The 15,917-nt window shown below is 43.0% G+C and overlaps 2 protein-coding genes across 2 annotated transcripts in view; both read right to left on the reverse strand.

Moving 5' to 3' along the window:
• Positions 1 to 15,032, reverse strand: part of ndor1 (NADPH dependent diflavin oxidoreductase 1) — a 29,081-nt gene extending 14,049 nt beyond the window's left edge. The window contains exons 1-9 of the mRNA XM_084034756.1: positions 14,928 to 15,032; positions 9,694 to 9,833; positions 9,464 to 9,541; positions 9,191 to 9,288; positions 8,004 to 8,102; positions 7,412 to 7,513; positions 7,119 to 7,322; positions 5,256 to 5,383; positions 1,881 to 2,092 (exon numbers count right to left, since the gene is read on the reverse strand). Of these exons, the coding sequence (XP_083890882.1) occupies positions 1,881 to 2,092; positions 5,256 to 5,383; positions 7,119 to 7,322; positions 7,412 to 7,513; positions 8,004 to 8,102; positions 9,191 to 9,288; positions 9,464 to 9,541; positions 9,694 to 9,828 (1,056 nt within the window). The 5' untranslated portion in view covers positions 9,829 to 9,833; positions 14,928 to 15,032. The remainder of the gene's footprint in view (positions 1 to 1,880; positions 2,093 to 5,255; positions 5,384 to 7,118; positions 7,323 to 7,411; positions 7,514 to 8,003; positions 8,103 to 9,190; positions 9,289 to 9,463; positions 9,542 to 9,693; positions 9,834 to 14,927) is intronic.
• LOC311029596 (piggyBac transposable element-derived protein 4-like) lies at positions 10,926 to 13,705 on the reverse strand. Its single transcript, XM_084034819.1, has 2 exons — positions 12,292 to 13,705; positions 10,926 to 11,248 (listed from the first exon to the last, which is right to left on the reverse strand). Exon 1 carries the CDS (start codon positions 13,630 to 13,632, stop codon positions 12,718 to 12,720), a length of 915 nt encoding a protein of 304 aa, XP_083890945.1. The 5' UTR covers positions 13,633 to 13,705; the 3' UTR covers positions 10,926 to 11,248; positions 12,292 to 12,717.
• Positions 15,033 to 15,917: the final 885 nt, after the last annotated feature.

Consider the following 15,917-nt stretch of genomic DNA (forward strand, 5'->3'; position numbering starts at 1 on the left):
GTATGATATCAGAGACGTCGTCCACAGAGAGACCAGGGGTCCGTTTCACAAAGCAGGTTTAGTGAAAACCTTGAGTTAGTTAACCCTGAGATGAGGGAAACTCTGGTTTTTCGGTTTCACAAAGCCAGTTCAGCATAAATCTGAGTCAGTTACCATGGTAACATACTCCGTGAACCTAACCTGCTCGCTAGCAGGTTTGCTTCAACAAACCCTGAGTTTCTCCCTACATGTCTCCGCCTTTTTCCGGAATCTGAACCAACTCTGAAAAAATGTGCCGTCCTTTCATCGTCAACCTAATCGATACGGAAATAAAAGTGATTCTAGCAGCTTTACGTCGGGAGACAATTTTGATTACCTTTCCTTCCAATCACATTAGATATTATCTAAACAATATTCTCCGACATTTTCAACATTTCATATCGCGGACATAATCCGCAACCAGATTCTTTGTGGAGCTAGTGTTTTTGCGAACGGGAGATTTATGAAATGTTTAAGTACATTCCTGTGTTGAAATACCTGCTTATATTTACTGTTTAATATGTGAAATATGATTAAAATCATATGTCTTAGTCAACGTATTTGCGCAATATTCTTATGCTTAATTTTTAACTGAAGCCACTTTCTTTCTGTGCCTGGGGGGATTACACCCAATGAAAATGATAATTCATTCATTGCGCTACTTTGTGAACTACGGGAGTTGAACCCCTGTCGCCTGCACCGTGGGCGGCGTTGCTAACCATTACACCACAGTGTTGCTCTGCAAGTCTGAAAATAAAGACTTATTACCTTTAGATCAATAGACTGTTTCATTCAGTTTTACACATTAGATCGGGCAGTAAATGTCTGCCACGCCAACTATCGCTACTTTGCTGCAGTTACGTTGCTCCGCTTTCTCAGGATGAGCTCGTTTTCTACATAAACACTCAGTAATATCTAATGACGCTCTCCCCGTTGCCATGGTGAATCGTAGTATCGGAGCTCCATTGATGATGGCTTTATAGAGTCGGAAGGCACGCGCGTAACTCAGATTTTACATACTCAGAGTTGACTGAACTAATTCAAAACCGCTGTTCTGAAACCGAAAACTCAGGAGTTGCCCATCTCAGAGTTGGTCAACTCAGAGTTCAGGTTTGGTTCAGAGTTTGTTGAACCTGCTTTGTGAAACGGGCCCCTGGTAGAGAGCTATCAGCTGTGATCCAGATCAGTAAACAGGAAACACACCTTCCATATTAAATGGCAGACAATATAACCAACAGGAAGTAGAAACTTTAAGGTGCTCGCCATCCTGACATCTGATGTAGGACGTTTGAGGAAAAGTTGCAGAGATTGGTAAATAACCCATTTGTACCTGTTGCTGCGTGGCACAGCGTTGCCCCTCTCGCCGGCTGCTGCGCGCAACATTGCCGACTCGTCGCCATCCCCATGACGCATGCAGCATGTAGTGCACTGTCATTGGTTCAAGTGCACATGTGGTGGGTCCCGTTGATACTCCAAAACCACGCGACCAACAAAACGTCATACGATTCGTCGACAACAACGCCAATCAATCAGGCATACAAGTGCGCTTGTTTACACGCACATGTATGCCTGATTGATTGACGTCATTGTTGACGAACCACACGACCTCTGTTGGTCACGTGGTTCCAAAATATCTACAAGACCCACCACATGCTGCATGCGTCATGGGGACGGCGACGAGTCGGCAATGTTGCGCCACGCAGCATCCGGTACAAATGGGTTAAAAAGATGCTATAATTAGATGAAATCCTACACACACAGGCTTTAAAATGAGAAAAAAAGCGAAATCAAAAGGCGTTAAGTGTTAATTGTCAGAGTGCGATATGATTTAGTGACGCTCCGGGCCCAGCAGTGACTCTCACCTCCAGCGCGGTGCGTCGAAGACGGTTGCAGTAGCTGTGCAGTTCGTCCTGGCCCGCCGCTGAGCTGAACTCCACCAGCTTCTCCTGCTCCAACTCATCGGTGGCGAAGGTAGACAGCATCTCAAAGAAGGAGCGGCGAGGCACAGCGGAGATGTCCAGGAAGCTCTCCACCAGGTGTCGTATGGTGCAGGGCTGCGGAAGCCTGGCTGGAACTGATAAGACGGGGACAGGAAATGAGAAAAAAGGCCTTCAGATCGCATCCCTGTGACCACTAACTGGACTGGAGACGACTTGAACATTACTGACATACCTAATTGTGTAATGTGTTGAGTGTGTTTTGTGTCTTCTCGTTGTATTTGATTGATTGATTTATTTTATCGAGACCTCTGTGGTCCCCCAGAGGTCTAGATAGTAGCTCACATTAGTCCAGAGACCAGACCAGACTATGTGGAGAAACCAGAGACTGTCTGTGGTCCCCCAGAGGTCTACGATAGTAACTTGTATTAGTCTTGTGGGGTGTTCCTGGTCTGCAGGGGTCAGTTCCTATCAATAGTGGTCCAAGGAGGAAAACTGGTGAACCGGCAACGGGGTCATGGGGGGGCCAAGGCTCATTGATGAATGAAGGCTGACCCGTGTGGTCCGATCCAACAGACGAGCTACTGGAGCTCAAACCGCTGAATAAGTTCATGCTGGTTCTGATAGAAAGGTGTCACAGACCAGTCAGGGTCCCATGCTGACCCCTGTCCATAGACCAGTCAGGGTCCCATGCTGACTGAATGGTTGTCTGTCTCTACATGTCGGCCCTGCGATAGACTGGCGTCCTGTCCAGGTGTACCCTGCCTTCACCCAATGACAGCTGGGATCGGCTCTAGCCCCCCTGCGACCCTGAATACAGGATAAGCGGTAGATGATGGATGGATGGATGGATGGTTCATCGCTGACTGTGATGAATGACATTTAAATATATTATATTTTGTTTGTGGAATTTTGTTAATCAATGGAATTATGGAATCATTGTGTGTTTACCTTACTGTTTTGAAATGTGACCTAATAATGCATGCTGTGTACTTTTATATCACTGTACCTGCAACACGGTTAAACAAATCTTGTACAACATATAAATTGATGTTCATATACTACATGGTACAAAAGTATTATTTGACCAATTTTAAAGTTTTATGATGTTCTTTAGCTGAAATCCACTCTGAGTCCACCCTTCTGCTTGGAGTCATCCCAATCACACAGGCTGATGTTCTGATCCAGATCAGTGTTTCCCCTACCATTGTACAGGCCTGGCGGGCCGCCAGTCCAAGGAGACCTGCCGCCAGGCCAAAAAAAAAATCAATACGCCAAAAATAAGCCACCTATCAATTCATTCATTAATCGATAATCATTTACATTAGGTGCGCCTCCGCGCAGCACAGTAGAGTTGCTCCGCAAGACGCGCGGCCGCAACAATCCTCGCCCCGCGCTCCCGCTACGTTCTTCTTCGTGTACTTTACGCGCTTGATGTTGTTCTGATGCCACTCTGCCTCGTTAAACCACCACCGATGCCGCTTTCTACTTTGAAAACACGGAAAGTTGACACTGTATTTTGATAAGCTGTTGCACTCTTCAGACTCGTGGTGTGAGCGGAACCGGACCGGTACCGGAACCGGACCGGTGCATTTATAAGAAAAATGCCGCTGTGTCTCCGTCCAAAATCCGCTTTCCTCGCGCTGCCTGCTCGCACAGATCCGCTCGTGCGCACATTCGCTGATGCAGGTCGAGTGTTGTCGAGAAATATATGCAGAGACGCCGCTCCTTAAAAACAACATCAAGCCATAGGCAGCCTAATAAAATAAGGATTGTTTTTGATAAACTGTGGAACTCTGAGTTAACCTATTTCTACCTGAATTTCTATGAACTATTAGGCTGTTGAGTAAACCTATAACTTATATTTTACTTGATAAAATAAGACAATATATGCACTCATATGTCGTTATAATGTTTTATAACGTATAAAGTATCTGTAGCTATTAATGTGATGCTCCTCATTTTCCAGCCATATTTTTCCGGCCCCTAATTTTGGATCATTTCCATCAACCGGCACCTTAATAAGTCACTCTCTCCTTTAATCCTTGAAAACCTTGAATACACTCAGGTTGAACAAAAATGTTGAATGCAAATATAATAATTGCAGAATTGCAGACTGCTTGCTGTGCCACCTGACTTAATCCAACTGCACCAATACACCATCCCACGCGTCCCGTCTGTTTAGGGTTTTTTCGGTGGGTACCACCGGGCCTGAAAAAAATTCTAGGGGAAACACTGCAGATCAAAACCAGGATTGGATTTCGTGATCTAATCCGATTTCAGAATCCATTTTTCCTTTTGGAAAAACTCATTTAATCCAATTCCAAATCCGACATCCAATCAGATTCCTTTTGAAAAACTGAAAATGGATATCTGGATTCTGCTTTTGTGTCATCGACCCAAGGTTGGTGTCTACATGGAGGTAAGCCCCGCCTCCTCTCTAAAAGGTGAGGAAGCAACGATTGATTCATATCATGGAAAGTGGAATTATGAAAATATATGACCTCGTGAAAAAGAGTCATGAAACAAAATAATTAAAGTCCCAATCGGCAAGTCTGGTGGATGGCTCCTCCCCCACGACCACCGAGCTCCTCCCCCTCGACTTCGTGCCCTTTGAAATCCCTTAGATCACGCCACCTTTGAAACGCGGGTTCGATGTTGACTCTGGTTTTATCACGGGCACCGTCGCCATCTTTCTTTTTTCCCTTCTTTTCCACCGGTGTTTTCTTTTACTTGGTTGTTTTGGACCTCCTTGTTTCAGTTTTTAACGAGGAATTTGAATCTTGTTGCTCCTTCCCTCCGCCTCCCCCCTGTGATAGTGGAACGACCCGAGGGGGGAGGGGCTCCGTGTGCACGAACACAGCCCTGCGTGCTGATCGTGCACGATTTTTGCAAAACAAACAACAGGCTCTACGTGCACGTAGAGGTGTGCTTTTTTTTTTCTAAAACCGGATGATTTATGTTGTTCTATCGGTGCATAGTGTCGGCTTCAGTGAATATGATCAAACAAATGTTGCCGACTGGGACTTTAATGAAATGAAAGTGTAATCGGTAAAAATAAATTAATAATACTTTTTAAAAGCATATAATCATCAGGTTGAATTTGATCAATTTCTTGAATAATTTCAAAGACATTTTTTCATTTCTACATTTCTATCAATGTACTGATTATTATTTCACAGAGTTTATTTGAAGTAGGTCACAGAGGTGTTAATGACAGAGCTAAAGTTACTATTCTATTATACTCTTTCATCTCTATTCAGGCGTGAGCGGACTTGCTTGTGGGACACAGACTCCTACCTGCAGTGTTGTCTGAGGCCCTGAGGATGAACCTGGCATCTGGATCTAATCTCAGTAGTTGACAGAAGTACTGGACGTCCTCTGGTGCGTTACATGGATGCATCATCACCACATCACCAGCAGAGAACCTGTGCAGCGATTTAACAGAGAGATTACACCAACACACTTACCAACCATGAAGAGGTTCAACTTAATGACCTGTTAGATTCAGCATGAATATTATTATACTACATATTATTCATATCTGGCATTGTAAACATAAATATTACAGATAGATCAAAGTAACAGAATATCTCAAAACTAAAAGTCCAAAAGAAAAGCTCATTTGAACAAGATCAGAGTCAGTGACCACATTAACATTAGAAATACATGTATGGGTACGTGTCCCAACTATAAAGACAGAAGAATAAAATATATTTCTATATTCTATTGATAGGCTTCAATGTTATTAGTGTTATTGTTGGGGGAAGATACAAGTAGACATGGCTAGCAGCTAAATGTGTCTATTGATACATTCACCCAGTGACGTTGTTAGGTCTATTTTAGGGGCTGGATAAATAAATAATAATAAATTGTTCCCAAGCCCCCCCCAAATAATTTGGCTTTTTATTATTTTTATTTTATTTTATTATTTTATTTTTTATTTTGGATGATAATTATTACATTTTTTAGTAATGTCATACTGATGAAAGGGTACACATAGAGTTTTAGGATTATGACATAGTCTGTAGAAAGAATATACTTTAGAAAGAAGTATTTCTGTAAACACATTTGTCTTTTTGTTTTTGATACATTTTTTTAACAGACACTGTATCCTCATTTTGCTAGAATAAATACAGAATAAATACATACAAATCACATTTATTTGTGTAAAGTTCATATTGATGTCGTCAGATTTCACTGTGACCTTTAAAACCTTGGTTCATTCTACTGTATACTTTATGACAGAATCTCACTCTGATTGAACTGATCTACAGGACAGTAACTGTAATTAAAGTCCATTCTTTAGACCGGCAGCTTATCTAATGGAGAGAGGAATTAGATACGCTATCACTTTAAGACACATTAACATCATCAGGTTTAAGCATGCAGCTTTAATGAGTCTAAGGGCCCTAGTTCCGTAGACCAGGCGCAGTCAGCTCTCAGCGCACCTGCGCCACGCTGACGGGGTGTGTCCGCCTGGACTTTGCAAGTTTCGTGGCTCGCGCAGGCTCGCGCAGGCTGTGATTCGCCTTGAATGAATGGACTTTATTTACGCCTTGCGCCGAGAGTAGACCAGGTTAGAGCTGGCGGGCTTTCAGCGCAGTCTCCGCGAGGCTTTTTGCCACGAAACTTCCGCTACGCCAAGCTGAATCTGTGACGCCTCCCCCTGCTGCGCCGCCACACCCATCTTGGCGCAGGCGATCCACCAAATTGACAAACTGACCGTACGCAAGGCTGCACGGGTCGAAACTTGCATTACGCCGGCTCCGCCACCCTGCGCCGCCCTGCGCTGCGCCACGAAACTAGGGCCCTAAAAGTTAACATGACAGTAACTCTTGTTTAACACAAGAGAATGGAAGAAGACCATGTCTGTTGCTTTACACTTGTTACTAGCTGGACTTCTTCACTGGTTGTAGTTCTAATACAGTACTACAAAGATGCTTCTCCTGGGGACTAACCACCGCTGTCTTTAAATCCTAGTCCCGGTTTACTACGTCTCTACATGATGCAGTCTGTGTTCATGCGACATCAACTCAGACTTGTGTTCAAAATGTTACAGAAAGGTTCCTGGACGGATTTCTACATGAAAGTGACATGTTGAACTAGCGTCAGATTAACGTACAGACGGGTCAACGGGTTAACGAGACTCGGGTCACTTACTTAATGTTGGATCCTGTGATATCAAACTGGATGTGTCTCACATCCTGAAAGTGTGACGGCTCTGTTACTCTCCTATTGGACACTAGTCTGGCAGGAAAGGGCTGGGACTGGGGGGGGACACCTCGGTCTGTGGGAATCCTCGGCCTGTCTTCTGTCTTCTCTGTCAAATCATCCAGGAAGTGGAATGTGTATGTTGGAGGGAGCCTGCCATAAGAATTGAGCAAAAAACACTACATTTCTATGAAAATGTCAACTAAAATGATGATTCTGTGTCAAATCAAGAGGATACTCACAGTTGATCTTCCCTCAGTGGAATCGTTTCAGACAAAGACGGATACAGAGCAAACACTTTGTCCCAAAACGTTGTGAGCCACGGATCGATCACAGCGTCCGACCTGTTTCAAACACAAACCCAGTCGGAAGTAAGAAAACGCAATTGGAGCGTTTATTGCATTCCCTCCTTCCTTTTTGGATCCACATCCATACGTGAGGTCACAAGAAGGTTTCCTGTCTCACAGCACAGTCTCAAGAGCCTGGAGGAGGACCAGGAGGAGATACCGGGAGGAGGACCAGGAGGAGGACCAGGTGGAGATACCAGGAGGAGGACCAGGAGGAGATACCGGGAGACCGGCCGGTGGTAATCGAGCACTCGAGGCTGTAACCCCTAAACTGGGACAGTGGCTCCAGCAGAGTCCAGGACCAACATTGGAGGTCTCTGTCCAGGTGAGCTCTGCCTGGGCAACAGCTAAGATAGTGGGGGGAGCTCCCAGGCCTGAGCTTGAAGGTGGACACATAAGACCACCCATGGGGGATTTGACTTACTCACATACATGCATACATATATAAAGTAGTTATTGGTTCCATATGCTCCTCGTTGTTTCTTACCCCAGGTCGTGTTGGTCGTCTGCCAGCCCAGCAGGCAGCAGCATATTGCCCCCCAGCTGCTGGAGGCGCTTATGAAGCTTCTTGCCCACAAAATTGAACCTGTGGATGAATGTGGTTGATGATTTTATTCAGACCATGAGTCAGTGTGAATATACACTGTGAGATAGGGGTGTGCCATATGACGATATTAGATTGTGAATGATCAAAATGTCTCAAATCGCTCTGCTATCTGCCTTTACAGAGAGATTGTTAGTATCGTGCCACGGAAACGTGCAACGCAGAAGTCTTGCACGTCTGGGCCGTTGGATCGTGCTGCAGCAGATATTCTGCTGCTCATCTGTACGACGGCGTATTAGAGCCACTGTATGAAAAAAAACGGAGCCAAGAGATAGGCTACTTTTTTACAAAGCTAACAAACAACCGGCATTTATGCTAGCTAACGGCCCATGAATATACGTACATTTATCTTTCTAATGAATCCATGCCAACGTGTGACAACACCTCGTTAAGGACCTTAGGGTGACGGCTGTTGATGCTTATTGTTGGTTTTATTGATACGGGTCAAATTGTCATCTTATGGGTGTTTATTGATCAGGTGGTTAGGCTAAGATGTAGCCGTAGCTTTCACTTGTTGTCAGAGCAACGGCAAACATCCGGTCAAGCAACGTGTTTACTTCCTCTATGACCGCTATAATAAAGTAGCAAATTTACTACTTTAAAACTAGCAAATCTACCACTTTATGAAGTAGCAAAATTGCGAGTTTATTTTAGCGGCTTTTTTCTCTGAATATTGCGACCTCTCTCGGGATAACGGACAGCTTGTAAACGGCGCACAAGCGGCATGGAGGACAACACGCAAGAGTTGGTCCCTAAAAAGAATTCTATTTATAGTGTTGTTTTACCTTTTAAAATTCTTGTTGAATGTTCATACTTTGCAGAATTGCACTTGCAAATTTGATTCAAATCTGTTCGAAAAGGTACTTTGGCCTAAATGGTCTGTTATTCTTCCAGTTTTGTTACCTTGTAGGGCTATATTTGTTTAAATAGGGAAATTAGTTTGGTTAATAGTCTTACAAACCAACAAGAAAAAGAATCGTGATAAGATCATTGCTCGTGATCCTGCCTGAAAAAATTGCGATATGATATTTTTGCCATATCGCACACCCCTGCTGTGAGAATGTACTGACTTAGGATAGGACGAGTCCCCCAAGCCCAGTACAGCACAGTCCAAACGACCCAGAGAACCAACAGGCAAAGACTTCCTGAAGACAAATCTCCAGAAGTTCTGTGAAGAAATAAGACGGTCAGTAAAACACCAGTCACAGGCTCACACATAGACAAACTCATGGGTTTTCTTGTTTCCGTGTAAAATGTAAGGTCTGGTATAAAAAAGATCAGAACAACACTAATAATGCAAGATATTTAACTGAAAAGGTAACCAAAAAGCATGCTTTTATTACCTTCATATTGTCTGTAGGGTCGCCTTGGCCAGTGGTGGCGCACACAAAAACAACCAGAGACTCTGAGATCAAGTTGGCCTGTTCAATGAGAGGAAACACACACCGTGCTCCATGTGATTTATGTTGATTTTAACGTTCACAAACAAAAGGGGTTCAATCCTTGGATCTGGTATTGCGACTTTAAAATAATCTCCTCTCCTTGCTCTCCTTAATAACACCATAGTAGTCACCACGTTGTAGTTGTCCAGGGGCAACACTTGGACCTGCAGATGCCTCCTCTGAGCCTGCCGTCCTATCCTCTGGGCCGTGTCCTGGGCCGTACCGGTCTGGCTCCCATACAGAACCAGAAGAGAGGGTTCTGACATTATGACTGAGAGAAACAAGACACAAAATCATTAGAATAGCATCCTCACGTTACGTCTTTTTAAACCAGCATCAGTCCTAATCATTAGGGGTGAGTATTGGCAAGAACCTCACAATACGATACGTATCACGATACTTTGGTCACAATACGATACGTATCACGATACTTTGGTCACAATACGATACGTATCACGATACTTTGGTCACAATACGATACGTATCACGATTTTGTGATATAAATAAAGATGAAAACACAAGTACCTGTATATGTACATCAGATGATATTGATCAGAGTCAAAACTATTTCATTCAAAACACCCTCTCCATTTTATTAATTCCCATGAAATTCACTGGAATAACTATTGAAAATAAAATGAAAAAGGATAAAGTACTGCATTCACAACACGTCTAAACATGAATCTTTCTTAAAAAAAAAATAAAAAAAATCGATGGAGTTGAAAAATTGTATTGGGTGGCAAAGTATCGCCATATATTGCCGTATCAATATTTTTACCCACCCCTACTAATCATACATATCAAATATGAATATGTATGATTGTATTGTATCTTATTATGCTGTGTAGTACTGTGATACCAGTCACAACAATTGCCTTTTTGAATGGTCTTTTGTTGTCTGTATATGTGTTGCTATATGTTTTTATATGTCTTTTAATGGACCATAACTCTGGCAATTGAAGTTGATTGATTGATTGTATGCTATTTTTATTTAATTTGTAACCCTGAAATTGCCAAGTTTTGTGATGCAACTCCATTTTATGGTCTAAAATACACAATTAATGATTTATTTTCAATATACTACATGCAAACTGGATGATTTATGATTTGATTACTGCAGCCTGGTATATGAGAAAAATTTGCTCAATGTCATATACTCGCGTTATTGCACCCTTTGCACAAAAATGTGCTCATCAAAATCAAGCTGCAGAAATCGATTTTATTACTTATTATACTTGTTATTTTTTAAACCTGTATTAGTCCTAATCACAGATATCAAATATTCATTATCGTTTGTGCCGTAACAAAGATCATCAACTATTGCCCGTGTAACATTTTGACATATTTATTATGACATAAAACATAAAAGAGAGCAAAAACAACATCTATAAATGTACACAACAACAACAACAACAACATAACAACGGCATACAGAATACATCAGCGGAGGCAGGAGCTGCAAATTATGTTGTAATGCTCTTTGCAAACATGTTTTCCACATTGTTTGCAGTTGCAGAAGACAACTCTCCGTGTGGGCGTCCTTTTGTGGGACTTTCCCTTATGCCATGTTGGATCAATGGTCCTCCACACGACGTACGCGTTGAGGGCACTAATGTCCAGCATGTTAAAAAAAAGGGCCAAGGGCCACCGTCTGGTCCTCCTCCTGCAGCTGTATGTAGCGATCATCTGCAACAAAAAAGAACCAGAGACAAAGATGACGACAAGTGTTTTATCAGGGCTCCGCACTAACGCTTTACATCGGTCACGCTGGTGCGCCTCACTTTTTCATTTGGGTGCGACTGAAATGTTTCTATGCGCCTTATTTACCCCAATAATATACTTTGCTTACAGTTCCCATATACTCTGGTCATTTCTGAACACATAATGTAAATGACTATAAACGGGAATCCATTTTTCTTAATTTAAATGTCAACAGAAACAATAAATCACAAAATAACCTTAAAATGCTCTTCTTTGGTGATATTATAAGCAGTGTTAAATGTTATCATGTCCGGTACCGGTTGTGTTTCTGGTGCCTTTTCAACGTTTTCGATTCTGAGTGACGATGCTCCGGCACTAAAAGCAGCGTTCGAGGCTCTCGTACTCTTTGCAGTAATTGTATAATGTCGGCCCGCCCGCAGCCAACTGGAGGCCGGATCAAATGACCGGTTCTTGAAAACTACAACCGTCCGGACCGCTCGGTTTGTCTTTCGGCATGAGGACATGGTGGTTGACGGTGTTAACTCCACTGACGATGTCATGTCTTTGCTGGGTGTTACGAGAACAGCAGCTTCTTTATGGAAAAACATCTACAGTTCTCTTCAAGTGACTCTCGAGGAGGAGAAGGATCACTACAGGTTCATATGTAGTATATTAAGGCTTCTACACTTTATTTTTTATTTTTCCCACAAACATTCAGCTAAGAAGAGACCGGGGTCTGAGCCAATCAGAGAGGAAGGCCCGCCCCTACTCAGCCTCTGATTGGCTCAGACCGTGGTGATTCATGTCTGTATGCTGGTGGGGAAAAAAACACTACACACATAAACAGACCAGTTGAACGTTAGGCACACCGGTGCGACCAAGGAACATTATTTAGTTGTTTTTTGGTCGCACTCTGGAGCCCTGCTTATATATAAGAAAAAGAGTAAACATCTCGGAGAAGCACATAAATTCAGAAAAACATTTAAAGTATATGTGTATGAATACATTTCTGGATTGCGTAAACATACCTCATCCATGGTATCCACTGCTCCTTTGCAGCGGTTGTAATCCATTATGATCTCTGGCTTCTTTTTCACCCCGCTGCTGATGCCCGGTGCCCGGTGTTTGGTGCTGAGCAGGAGCCTGTTTTTGCCCTGCTTTGGCACGTATGAAACCAGGGTGTGAGTTGCGGTGAATGCAAAGCAGGAGGAGAGGTTCTCTCTCCGCTGTACCATCAGGAGCTCAGGGGGAAGCTCTACACGGCTTTTACGCATAGTGCCGACCATGGTGTTCTTCCTCCGGAGCAGCTCCTCTGCCAGCCCGAAGGAGGAAAAAACATTATCACACGTGAGGGTCACCCCTTTCAGCCCCTCCGTCATGTCCAACACGACCCGCTTTCCTTGGTTTTGTTCTACCGGCGCACCAGGTGATCGGCCGGTGTAAACAGAAAGCCTTCAGGCATATGACGTTTCTACGTCACAGGTGACCCACATTTTTATGCCATACTTGGCCAGCTTCATGGGCATGTATTGCCGGAATTCGCAGCTTCCCCGGTATGGCACGAGCTGCTTGTCCACACAAATGTCCACACCCGGATTGAACATCAGAGGGAGCCTGGCAGTCCACGGATCCCACATTGCCCGGACCGCAGCCATCTTATCCACTCCCCGGCGCTTCGGTCTGGACAGCCGGTTGTCAAAACGCAGCATCCTACTGATCAACTCAAAAGTTTTGACAGACATGGTCGCCCGAAAGATATGCCGGCCCGTCTGATCATCCCACAGGCTGCGGACCGCTTCGCCGCGGGACCGATAGACGCCGGCCAACAGAAGGAATCCAAAGTAAGCCCGCACGGTGGTGGCATCGAGGTCCTTCCAGTCGGGGAGAGTCCTTCTCCCATGCAGGTTGGTATAGTCAGTGACAAGTTTTGTGATCTCTGTGGTGATAAATAAATCAAAACTGTCAATCACCTCACGAACTCTGGCCACGGCATAGCGGGTGGGTCCTGGGGTTAGTCCTGTGCCTGGAGGGTTAAAGTGGAGGGACACGGAATTTGTGGGTGCCCAGGTGATCTCTCCGTTTTTGGACTTCCATGACTTCTCCGGTAGTGTCTCCCCTTCCCCACCGTCAGATGAGTCAGTGGACCTGGTGGAGGAGGAGCCAGGCCCCGGGAGGTACTCCTCTTCCTCACCAGCTGCGTCTGAGTCCAAAACGGAGGTATTGGAGTCGTGCTCAATGGGCTCCGTCTCTGTGGGATCGTGCTCTATGGATTCATGCTCTATAGGCTCTGGCTTTATGAGCTCAGGCTCCATGGGCTCCACGGGCTCCATGATATCGAGCGCATCCTCAGTGGTGTAGTACCTCGCCATGGTCCAGGTAAGAAATGAGAAGCTCTCCTCCTCTGCACTGACAGGCACTGTGCTGCACCTGTGTAAACGAGGTCGGGGTCTGTTTTCATTCTCGCAGCGACCGTAACTTTCATGCAAAATGCACCTGCATATATATATATATATATATATATATATATATATATATATATATATATATATATATATATATATATATATATATAAATAAATATATAAATATATATATATATATATTTTAGGTGTAAATATATATATATAAATATATATATATTTTAGGTGTAAATATATATATATAAATATATATATATATATATATATATATATATATATATATATATATATATATATATATATACACACACACACATATACACACACACATACTTTTTTTTATTATTTATATATTTATTTATTTTTATATATATAGGCCGCTGTGTAGATGTGTGTTTTACATATTTGCCACTTTAAAGCTACCTGCGCGTTTATGCAAAACGTGCACGCTGTAGACACGTGCGCACACTCACATGCATACATTCCGACACACACAGGTACCCAATGCCACAGAGCTTGTATGGAGAGAGGAGGGGTAGGATATAGCGCTTTATCGGGAAAATATGTTTGTCCCTCCATTTGCCATATATGGTCAAAATGGTGTAATCGGAAAGAAATTCCTCAGAGCTCACACTTAAAGCCACAGGCCTGAAATGAAGCAGAGAAAGGGAAGGATGCATGTGTTTTACTTTCATACTTATTAATCGAGCAGGATCAAAAATAGTGATTTGAATGGGTTTCAATGTGCACATGTTTGTTCGTAGGTGAAATAGTTTGACTTTTTAAGGTCACGTTGTTTACAATAGGCTAAAAATAAATAAAAATACATTAAGACATCTGAGAACACCAAGCATCAATAATCAACAATATGCATGAGAAAGGGGATAGAATATGCTAGAAATTAAAACCGCAAAACACAAACGTGCGTAGGTGTATCAAAGATCAAAAGAAAACAAATGAAGCATAAAAAGAGCACGAGATCCAACACAGGAAGGGAGTGCGACTCCCTCACAGTTTAGTTCTTAAAAAGGTCCACAGAACATAGTGATACCTTATTATTATTATAGTTGTCACGCCGTATTATTATTATTACAGTCTGTCCGTCACTATGACTGTGTGGCTAAATGCTAGCAGGCTAGTGAGCTAGCTACATCTGGCCAGCTGTATCTGTTAGTTTTAACTTTCTCCTCTATAAATCACATGTGGCATACATGAGTATAATGCGTATTAGACGTGACACTTACCGCTGCTGACAACAACAATAGTCCGAAACGATCTCTACTGAAGAGCTCGTGCGGCAGTTCCTTAGAACGTCAACGCTACACACTTTACGGCAAAGACGTCGTGCGTTGTGATTGGCTCTTCTTCTTCTCCTCTGGATTACTGACGAGTTGCAAACTTGTGATTGGCTCGTGCGTTGATGTTACGTTTAAAGCCACACATAAAAAATCAGCAATTTGTGCTTTTTAGATTAGATTTAACGACAACCGCCACAGAAATAAACTTCAGTAGATCATCAAACATTCGACCATTTTCACCGGAAGTGTTGTGCAACCGTGTAGTTGTTCGGCTCTAAAAGGAGGTCTTGGTTTGGTTTAGTTTTTATTTATCTTATTGTTGAAGTCAGCACCTTAATGTTGTAAGCTTCAACCAAACGCCGCATGCACTAGACTATTTTAATGTAGTCACACATCTCTACATTAGAAAGCCTTTCCACGAGAAAAAAATGTGAAGTTTTAAAATGATTACATGCTTAGTCATTATGACTCGATGAGAAAGCACAGGGACTCTGGGGAACACACACAGAGAGAGAGAGAGAGAGAGGTAGAGTGTGTATGTGTGTGTTTTGGTTTTCTCTCCACTAGGTGTAACTGTAAACAGTGCAATTCTGCATGTTTGAACTGTAGTCCCTGATTGTAGTCCTATCGGCTGTTTAAGAGTCTCATGGCAGTGGGGAAGAAAGAGTTCTTCAGTCTATCTAGTGGTCCTGCATTTCATACTTGTGTACCTCCGGCCTGATTTATATATGCCAAACCCAGACTTGTCCATTATTATTATTATTATTATTATTATTATTATTATTATTATTATTATGATAACCAACATGACGGCCTCATTCTGAACGTTCCTCTGCATGAAAACCAACAGAACCAGAACCAGAAGAACAATATGTGTGTTCTTGTCAGGATTGAACTCAGCTTCTTCTCCAGCAGCTTTGTATGACACCCTGGAAT

The sequence above is a fragment of the Eutrigla gurnardus genome (assembly GCF_963514095.1).
Source record: "Eutrigla gurnardus genome assembly, chromosome: 19".
Taxonomy (NCBI): Eukaryota; Metazoa; Chordata; class Actinopteri; order Perciformes; family Triglidae; genus Eutrigla; species Eutrigla gurnardus.